At 28.6% G+C, this 11542-nt stretch overlaps 1 protein-coding gene across 1 annotated transcript; it reads left to right on the forward strand.

Annotated features, from left to right (window-relative positions):
• Positions 1–8360: 8360 nt before the first annotated feature.
• LOC124929292 (S-adenosylmethionine synthase 2-like) lies at positions 8361–11245 on the forward strand. The gene is made up of 2 exons (XM_047469616.1): positions 8361–8518; positions 9921–11245. The coding sequence occupies exon 2, from the start codon at positions 9923–9925 to the stop codon at positions 11093–11095; it is 1173 nt and encodes a 390-aa protein (XP_047325572.1). The 5' UTR covers positions 8361–8518; positions 9921–9922; the 3' UTR covers positions 11096–11245.
• Positions 11246–11542: the final 297 nt, after the last annotated feature.

Genomic DNA, 11542 nt, shown 5'->3' on the forward strand with positions numbered 1-11542 from the left:
GGGTTGCGATGTCGCCCTAGATTTTAAAAAAGGAGAGTGCATGTAAATGGCGGAGTATCAAAGGCCGGGGTCATCAACCCCATTCTATTTTTGATTTGTTGTCCTAACAAGAAGTGATTGATCGGGTAGAGAATGGATGTATGTCACAAGTGGAAGACATAATCTATGTCACCCCTATTAGAACTCTTTATCCTAAAATTAAAAATAATTAATTATCAGTTTCATTCATGATATGTCCGTTGAGGAATCGGTAGATTTTGAGCCATATTATGATGCCAATGATAAAATCTTAATGAAATTTTCGACACATAATATGATGTTGAATGAAAACAAATATCCATTAATAGGTGGTCTTAGAGACTAAAGTGTGGCCCAATGAATGCGGGATTCCACCCTTCCGTATACTTTCCACCCAAGTCCTTCATCGAACAACTACCAAATAGTAATTAAAGTATTTTATGGAGTATGCATGATTAAGATTCAACCGGCGATGTCTGAGTCTGTAGGTAGATGGTGTGAAGTTTGAATTGGTGTGAAGATTGAATTGAGGCAGTATATATGACAAGAATACATATTTGAGTTAACATCTCGATGTTTTTTAGGTAGACTTTTTAGTTATAGAGAAATCGTTGAACCTTCAATGATCATAGTTGTCCGATTTGTATTATTTAAAATGTTATTATTATGACATTTTCTTATATTCGTTTTTTTTAGAAAGTTGGTAAAATATGTCGAAGAGTTATTCGTTTTCTTAATAATCTATTAGTTCGATAATCTGTTAGGTATCGTGTTTATATTATTTTTTTATTTTGTATGTATTTTTTTTATATTTTTATCTTATAATGTTTTGTTGTTGTGTTTAAACGGTATTATTTAGAATTATTTAGTTTATATTCACAAATAAATTATTAATTAAAATATTAATATTTTATATATTATAATATTTTATAAAAATAATAATTTAATACCAACAATTTAATTTTTTTATAAAATAATATTAAATTATTATTTTCAAATAACCTCATATAGATCAATACCCATAGGGGCAACCTTTTTGGTGACATGACTAATGCCAGACATTTAGCTTCCATTATACTAGAAATCTTTGTCATGGTCATATTGTCCACATGTGCATTTTCAGCCATCTTTTAGTTGTCTTTATTAATCTAGTTAGAATTATTTTTTCCTTTTAAAAATATTCCACGATGGTATGTTAAATGGTGATGTGATAAAAAAGTAGAACAACCTTATCGTTAGCAATTTATCATGCCTAGTGTATCAAGAAATTTTTAGAGGTGTAGTAAATTTGTTTTTTTAAGAAGTTTGTGTATCAATAAAAAGAAAAATAAAGAAGTTATTTATGATCCCTCTTAATTTTTGGTATATGGGCTAGAAAGAAATATGAGATTTGTTTTTGATAATAAGGTTGACGAACAATACTAGTTATAAACTCTCTTTTAATGAATGAGGATGTGTGAGTTCTTTCATGAAGATCATGTTTTGAATCTTCTTTAGAACTCATTATTATTATTATTATTATTATTATTATTTTACTTTGGACACCAAAAACTGCTATTTGTGTTTCTTTATATATATAGATGTGATTTTTTATTGGTATTTCAATTTAGAACTCATTATATTGGTGTTTCTTTATATAGATGTGATTTTTTTTTAAACATGCGAAGTATATTTTATATAGAAGTAAAGTTGAAATAATCTAATCGATATTCATTTAGGGATATACACGATTTGATTGTAAAAGAAAAATCATTCAAACTTACTAAAACCATCAATTGTAAGTTGTTAGTTGAATATCATGTTCTTATATAAGATTGGTTTGGTGATTGGTCTATTATGATATATTGATATTGAATATAATTAACATGAGTCAATATATATTAATTTGTTAAAGTTTTAATAGTTTATCAACTTGTCAATTACCATACTTATTTTTTCAAATAAAATGATCATAACATATAACTATAAATCTTAAACTTTGAGTTTAAAACAAATAGTAACAATTAAAGTAAAGTATATTTTATATATCTCTTCTAGTCTAACAGTAACAAGTCTCCTTGATATCTTGGGTTCGAACCCGTCAGACGCAGAATTTGTCACCTAATTAAATGGTTAAGTGTGTTTGTGAGCTATATGCTCTAAAGAAGGAGCGGAACCCAACGTTCTAAAAAAATGATATTTTATGTATCAAAATATATAATAAATTGTTTAAATCTTCAAAAAAAAACATTCTTAATATATTGATATTTCTTAGGAAAAAAAAATCTTAATTAAATTAATACTACTAGTTGATGAATAAGCTCTAGCTAGGAAATTAATTAAAATATCTAGAAATATTTTAATTATTTAGAAAGACTTTGATTAATCTACAAAGAATTGTTAAATTAATCTTGAGAGTCCTCTAATTATTTTGCCCTTGGAAAGTCAACTTGACCAGCTGTTTGGATGTGTTTGTCGTGTAACTATGTCATGTGTTCGAAAATGTTGCAAAGTATCTATCAACAAATATAAAAAAAATGAAATTATTTTATAATTATTTTCTCTACTTGTCAATGAAAAGCCCATACTAAGGAGCTGGAAATTCATTACACCATAATTGAAAATGTCCACCAATTTTCCTTTTACTTATTATTTTGACTCATACCTTTTTGCATCCTACTATGACAATGTATAAAAATTAAAAAAAAAAAAAAAAAAAAGGTTCTCATAAGATTTTTAGGGTTAAAATGAAAATAAATTAAAAATAAAAATAAGTGACATCTTTACCAAAATCAAGCTTCTAATGAAAGGTTCTTTTAATGCTAAAATCATTCATATGGAAAAAAATGTTTTCTTTCATTGCAACCCATGAGTCAAATTTAATTTAATAAATAAATAACATAAAATTACCATAAATCACAACTAGAGACTCTACATTATTATACATGTATAATATTCGATCCACAAACTCGCAAATCAAAACATCAAAACGTCTCTATTTCTTTTTCTTTTAATTGCATTTTTATTATATCGAAATACTCTTCTTAAGATTGAAATCAGGAGTTTAAGTATAACACGGAAATGAAAATGTTTCTATGTTAGCGAGATTTGAATTATGAATGGAACTAAATTTTACAAAAAAGGGGAAGGAAGAAGAATTCTCGAGAAAGTTAAGAATTATAATAATAAGAGCGAATAAAATGGATTTTTGAAAGTGGAAAGTTTAGAAGAAAAAAAAACTCTTCTCATTAGCAAAACATGGAATTGGTTAAGAGTTTGTTGTAACCAAGTTAATTGGTAGAGTATTATGGTATGTCCAACAAAAATGATTTTGAGACATTAATTAATCCTTTAGTTTGTATTAGGAGGAAGGTTAATGACTAAAAATAAGCTTACTAAATTCATTTAAATTGAGAATGTTAATTAAAGATTTCAAATAAGCATAGATATAATATGATCTAATGTTTCTAAATCATTCCCCTAATGCATGTATGTAAAAGCATATAATTATATGAAGTGTGAATTGAGAAAGACTCCATAAAGAGGGCCATAAAATAATAGTATAAACACCAATTAGGACCATTTCTTTTTAATTAATTCAAATACCATTACACATTCAATAAATTAATTCAGTCAAATCACCCCATATAATTGTCCTCCGGAAAATACCTAGGTTAAATAACCTTGTTTGGAAGTAACTGATCATTGCACTAAAAAAACTGATTCAAAACAAATTAATTGTTAATATTGCCTTTCCACTAACATCATAATTTTCAAAAAAAAAAAAATAATGTGTTCATCCTTTGTTTTTCCTTCCGATTCGATTTTTCATTTTTTTTTTCTAATTTTCTCTAATATTTTACATTCATTCGTGACATGAACGGATTTATGAATTAGAAATGGGATAGACTCGAGAAAGAATTATGGTGAACTTAAGAAAATAAAGAGAGAATTATAGATAAAATGAGTTGATGAATACATATTTTGCCCTCTTCTGAAAATTATAGATAAAATAGTAAATTAAATTGAAAAAAAAAAACGAAAATTAAGAAGTTAATTTCTACCGTAAAAATAATTTTTTTTCGAGGTGGACTAAAACCATTTAAGTTGTAAAATAGATCCACCCCTTATTTGTGACATCTTCAATATTATTTGATCCTTCATTATTATCTCTAGATTGTGTATAGTAAAACAAGTATGATAAAACCTCATCATCACGTGTATCTTGCCAATGTATTGTTATAAATGGTACACCAACTTAGTTGAAAAAGTGAACAAATGCCCTGTATGTAATTTTTGGAGGTTTACTTGGTGATTAATTATAAAAAGGACCCTTTTTTCTTGGAAAGAATGGGAAGAAAAAATAAATCTCAACTGGTTGGATGATCATTGGTCGATCTCTCACAATCAGTCACCTTTTTGTCTATTAAACCACCTAATTCACTCGTTGAATCTTTGAAAATGGTTTCAATATCATTTCCATCCGAACCACTGACTTATCTCACGAGTAAATCTTTAAAAATGGTATTGGGTGCTAATTTGAGTAAGTTAGATTGTTGGGGATCAAATATGAAAATATAAAACAAAAGTAGGTTTAGGTATTGTATATTGATTAGTAGTTCGATTGATTTAATTATTTTAAGATGGGTTGTACAGCATTGAGGCTATTTTAAATGTCTTTTTCCCCTCTTAGTTGCATTCTCACATAATTGAATCTATTATTGAGTATTGACCTATATATGTCCCAAAGAGAAAAAGTAAGCTTAAATTGACTATTTCAAATAAATTAAACATATAAAAAGTTGCAAGTGGCTAGTAGTAATTAGTTTCACCAAATTTTAAGAAAACCAAATTTTAAGCAAAAGATGCATTATGTTCATCCACCAAGTCAAATATTCATGTCATTTCATGTGACAATCGGCGGCGATACACGATAACAAGTGATCGAAATATATGGTTAGCTAGCCGAAAGGACTGACCAAGTAATCTATTAATGTTGTAGCAAACAAAACTATAGTACTATACGTGATAATTTTGGTAAAAATCGAACTTATAATTTATGATTTTTTAGATTTGATTTATTTAAGAACTTTCTCAATTAAAAGGACCATACTCGTCAATATCAAAATAAACTCGGGGTAAAAAAAAAATTAAGATTACTTATATTAAGATCTACAATCGTACTTACATCAAAATATAATTAAGAAAGTTTTACGTGATAATACTAAATAATTTTGAAATTTTTTTGTATAGTCTTGCACGGTTGGAGATAGGATCCTCTATCATCGAATCATATCTATGTGCCGTCACAGGGAGAGATAAAATTGTAATTTTATTTTATTTTTAATCATTACACTCTTTGTGAGGGACACAAGGATGATTCGGTTAAAAAAAACCTAATCATTGTGTGAGATTTTTTTTTTTGTGTACAATTTCATATTCTTATGACTTATGAATTTTGGGATCAAATATTAGACCTTATGTTGGTCAAAATAATGTCCCAAAATTGAAATGTTTTAGCCATCCTATGTCTTTTAAGCAACCAATGATAACTGTATTTTTGGAAGAAAACAAAAGTCAACATATATACAATAGAGAGACAAATCAAGACTAGTGTATATAAGTTGAGGCTAATATTATATTGATATAAAAACTTGTCCATGCTAAACCAAATTGTGTAGCATATGCACTTCAAATAATTTGAAAAGAATCATTGATTATTTTGAAGTGTCTTGTTTCCTTGTCTATGAAGATGAAATTAATTAATGAAATCACAAGTCAACTCTTTTAACATTTTCTTACATACATATGGACACAAAATTTATTGAATATGATTGTTCTCACAAGAAATAAAAAAAAAAAAATCACCATTCATTGATAATATATTGCATTTATACTTTATAAGAAAATTTTCATCATAATTTATTACAAATCATGGCATATACTTATATGCATTAATAAAAGAAATTAAAAGAACAAAGATAAACAAAACAACTATATATATATATATATATATATATATATATATATATATATATATATATATATATATATATATATATATATATATATATAACTGCTCCCAAATCTTAGTTTCAAAATCAATTATAAACAACAACACTAAAAATAAATCATAATTTCAAAATTATATATATATATATATATATAAGTGATAATTGTTTTTGGATTTATAAATATATTTATTTTCCTTTTCTTAAGAATCATAAAAATTTATAAACTTGAAAAAATTCAATATTAAAAATTAAAAATTAAAAAAAGTTTAACTAACTTATAAGTTTATTTTAAATAAAATTCCTTAAAATTATTAGTATGCCATGTTGGTCCTTTTTTAAATAAAACTTTTTAAAATTAAACTGAAATTTATTATTATTCCATGTTGGTCCAATAATTAGTCCAGTAATAATTAGTTAAGTCTGTACAAAAACTAGCTCTAAAACATGTTCAAATTCATATAGCCCAAATATACTCTTTTAAGCCCAAGTATACTCTTTTAAGCCCAAGTATACTCTTTTAACCCCAACTTTTTCTATATAGGCTCCACTGAATAAATAAATTTCCAGGCCCAAAGATATTGAAGATTTGATGTATCATGTATGTATATGTATGTGTTTTTAAATAACAATTAACATTTAGATAATTCCAGACATAAATATTTGTAAGAAAAAATAAAATCAGGTTTTCAATTCCATTGTCCAAAATTAGGAGTAGCAAATGTGTAAAATCAATTCTTTTTATAAGTTACGTACTAAATTCAAATTATATTTATATTTATATTTAAATTATTATATTAATTAATACGAATATGATTTGATTTGATTTGAGTAAGGTTTAGATAATCCAAATTAACATTTTTTATTATTATTTTTAGTTATTTAAATTATTATATTAATTAATACGAATATGATTTGATTTGAGTAAGGTTTAGATAATCCAAATTAACATTTATTATTATTATTTTTCTAACTAAATGTTTATCTAAAAAAATTATTGTTAATTTTTTTAATAATTTAATAATACTTTTTTATTATATTTATTTATGAATTTATTTATAATAATCATAAGATAATTTAGTTAATAAATCTATTTTATATTTGTGTAATAATAATTATAAATTTATCTTTAAAGTGGATGTTATGAATGTATAAATAATTATTATAGTTAATGAAATTTTGATAGTTACTATACTAAATAATAATAATAATAAATTATTTTTGTTTAAATAATCATAATCTAATTCAAATTTAGTCATATTTAATTCAATTTAATTTGAATTCAATTCAAATTAATGAATTCAAATTCGTATTTTGAATCTGTTTGAATTATATTAATCCGTTAGATGGTCAAAACTATTCAAAATTACTGTGTTTTAAGCATGTATTTTTGTGATATCTGAATTTTAAAGGTAAATAAATACCTATACAAAATGGCATATTTCCTTATATATGTCTGCTTATAATTTTAAAGCAATTAAATTTCCTCTCATTTTTTATTTCCTTATAAAAAAAATTTGTGAGAAGGATTTCTCTCTCTTCAATGAAAATTGATTGTTCTTAATATAGTTTTTCTTAATTTTTTTTTGTAATAAGTTACCATTTCTTATAAAATACTTTGTATTTAAATTTCTTTAACAATAAGTTTACCATTTTTTTATTCATATTTTTAAATAAAATTATTTAATTTATTGAAAACTAACCTAACCCATTTGAGTTAACTTGATTTTATATATTTGTAGCTTTCAATTATTTATAATACATTTCAATTCATTTAATTAAATAAGGAATTTTATTATATTTTAATACCTTTTATATCAACATAATTTTAAGATTTTTCAAACAACCGGATCCAATAAGTAAAAAATAAATCACATTTATTTGAAAAATAAAATAATAATTTAATTTAATAATCATATACGTTGACTAAAATGATTAATTAAGGAAATAAACATCATATAAAAGGTATAAAATCTCATTTAATTACAATTTACCTACTGACAACTTTTCCTACATAAAATTGAAATTAATTGGGCATAATTGTATTATTTCACAAAATTTAAGGACTATAATAAATATATTCCGTTCTATGTGGGTCCCACAAACCAACCACCGACGGTTTACTTTCATTCAGGTGAGATACACCACCATCAAACTTATCTGTCTAATGCGATCTTTCACCGTACACGTCTCTAAATCAATCATATCTAGATCATCTAACGTTTCAAACATTCAGATCTATCCAACACCTACTGAATTCTGTGGACTTGCGCGTAGGATATAATTAGATCTGGCAAACTACACGCATATAACAGTTGTTAAAGTGGGACCCGCCACACCTTTACGCCTGGCCGTGAATTTTAGAGAGAGAGAACGAGTCAGAAGAGATCCGCCCTGTTTATCCGTTATATATATTCTCCGATCATTTCCCTCAAAATATATCTTCCCACTCTCTATCTATCTCTCTTACTATTATTCTGTAGCAGATTCGATTCAAGGCATTAAGACAGGTACGCATTTCTAGATTTCAGATCTATTACATTTGTGTTTCCTATTGAATTTGCTTCAGATCTGTTCTACATTGCATCGTTTTCTGATTTGAATCTCGTTTAATTACTCACGAGGTTAGTTTTTACTGTATTTTTATGGATCAAACATTGTGTGATGTAGAAAAAAGTAGTGTTCAATGAGCTGAATCTTCTTTAGATCTGTTTTACATTGCATTGTTTTCTGATTTGAAGCATTTGATGTATAATTCAGTTCTTACTGTGTTTTTATGGATGAAACATTGTGCGATATAGAAAAAAGTAGTGTTCAATGTATATATAATGTAGCGAACATAGCTGAATCCTCTTCAGATCTGTTTTACATTGCATTGTTTTCTGATTTGAAGCATTTGATGTATAAATCAGTTCTTACTGTGTTTTTATGGATGAAACATTGTGCGATGTAGAAAAAAGTAGTGTTCAATGTATATAATGTAGCGAATATAGTTGAATCTTCTTCAGATCTGTTTTACATTGCATTATATTCTGATTTGAAGCATTTGATGTTTAATTCAGTTCTTACTGTGTTTTTTGGATCAAACATTGTGAGATATAGAAAAAAGTAGTGTTCAATGTATATATAATGTAGCGAACATAGCTGAATCTTCTTCAGATCTGTTTTACATTGCATTGTTTTCTGATTTGAAGCATTTGATGTTCAATTCAGTTCTTACTGTGTTTTTATGGATGAAACATTGTGCGATATAGAAAAAAGTAGTGTTCTATGTATGTAATGTAGCGAACATAGCTGAATCTTCATCAGATCTGTTTTACATTGTATCGTTTTCTGATTTGAATCTCGTCTAATTAAGTTCTGACTGCATTTTTATGGATCAAATATAGTGCGTTATAGACAAAGTAGTGTTCAATGTATATAATGTAGCGAACATAGCTGAATTACTCTTCAGATCTGTGATTCGATTTCTGTTTCTCTTGCGGTGTTTGATCTGTATTAGATCTCACATTTGTCATGATGTTTTTCACATGTAGTAGTATAAAATGGATCTAATCGAGATGTTTAGGTTGGATCTCAGTCAGTTTTTAAATATAAAGCTTGGATAAAGTTGATTGTTGGTATAGTTTATGGTTTTATTTATTTGAAAAAGTTCAAAGTCTAAAACGAAAAGATTATATTCTCCAAAAGTTCAATAATATCGTAAATTTTATGTTTTATGTACATGTCTATGATGAGTTCGGCTTTGTTCGTATACTGATTAGCCAAATCAACCAAAACCTAACAAGGAAGCTGTAAATAATAATTGAATCTAGAACTGACTTTAACTTCATGTCGAATTTACATCTGCAAGTTCCATATAGTTTTTTTTTGTCATTTCCTTGATTTGATGAAATCTTTAATTACATGTAGATATGGAAACATTCCTCTTCACTTCCGAATCCGTGAACGAAGGTCACCCAGACAAACTCTGCGATCAAGTTTCCGACGCCATCCTTGATGCCTGCCTCGAACAAGATCCCGAGAGCAAAGTTGCCTGTGAGACCTGCACCAAAACCAACATGGTCATGGTATTCGGAGAAATCACCACAAAAGCAACCGTAGACTATGAGAAGATAGTTCGTGACACCTGCAGAGGAATCGGATTCATTTCCCCAGATGTAGGACTCGATGCAGATAACTGCAAAGTTCTCGTGAACATCGAGCAGCAGAGTCCCGACATTGCTCAGGGTGTCCACGGTCATTTAAGCAAGAAACCCGAGGAAATCGGAGCAGGAGATCAAGGCCATATGTTTGGTTACGCAACCGATGAAACCCCCGAACTCATGCCACTAACACACGTCCTAGCTACCCAGCTCGGCGCGAAGCTAACCGAGGTTCGTAAGAACAAGACCTGCCCGTGGTTGAGGCCAGACGGGAAAACCCAAGTGACAGTCGAGTATAAGAACGAGAACGGAGCCATGGTTCCGATTCGTGTCCACACCGTGCTCATTTCAACTCAACACGACGAGACTGTAACCAACGATCAGATAGCAAAGGACTTGAAAGAGTTCGTGATCAAACCGGTAGTCCCTGCCCAATATCTCGACGATCAGACAATCTTTCACCTCAACCCGTCTGGTAGGTTCGTGATCGGAGGTCCCCACGGGGACGCAGGTCTGACTGGGAGAAAGATTATCATCGATACCTACGGCGGTTGGGGTGCTCACGGTGGTGGTGCATTTTCCGGTAAGGATCCAACGAAGGTTGATCGGAGTGGAGCCTACATTGTTCGACAGGCGGCAAAGAGTGTGGTTGCAGCCGGGCTCGCCCGTCGTTGTATAGTGCAGGTGTCTTACGCGATTGGTGTGCCTGAGCCATTGTCGGTTTTTGTTGACAGTTATAAGACGGGGAAGATCCCAGATAAGGATATTCTTTTATTGATTAAGGAGAATTTCGATTTCAGGCCAGGAATGATTGCCATTAATCTTGATCTTAAGAGGGGTGGGAATTTCAGGTATCAGAAAACTGCGGCTTATGGTCATTTTGGAAGGGATGATACTGATTTCACCTGGGAGGTCGTTAAGCCACTCAAGCGTACAGCTTGATCATATCTTCTTTTTTAATTTTTTTTAAGAACTCAAGTATCATTATTAAGCAGCACCCATGAAGGGCTTATGTTTGTTTTTTGTTTTTTCATTATGATAAATTATTGTTATTTTTGAGTAAAATTTCATATTCTTGTTGGGGATTTTGTTCATCTTTTGGTTTAATTCTCATTTATTTTATATATCAATTAGTTCTATTTAGCTTTTTTTAAATATAATATTAATATTTGGTATGTTTAATATATTCATTAAAAACACGTTGGGCCTACTATCTCCACGACGCGGCATTGCTTCGTTAGGCTTTCGCCCATCACGGAAAATTCTTCACTGCTGCCTCCCGTAGGAGTTTGATCGTGTCTCAGTCCCAGTGTGGCTGATTATCTTCTCGGACTAGTTATTGATCATCATCTTGGTAAGTTATTACCTCACCAACTAGCTAATCAGACG

Source organism: Impatiens glandulifera, chromosome 3 (assembly GCF_907164915.1).
Source record: "Impatiens glandulifera chromosome 3, dImpGla2.1, whole genome shotgun sequence".
Lineage (NCBI taxonomy): Eukaryota > Viridiplantae > Streptophyta > Magnoliopsida > Ericales > Balsaminaceae > Impatiens > Impatiens glandulifera.

What these genes read in the sequence shown, in the direction of transcription:
- LOC124929292 (XM_047469616.1), top strand. Translation starts at nt 9,923, where the DNA reads ATGGAAACATTCCTCTTCACTTCCGAATCCGTGAACGAAGGTCACCCA.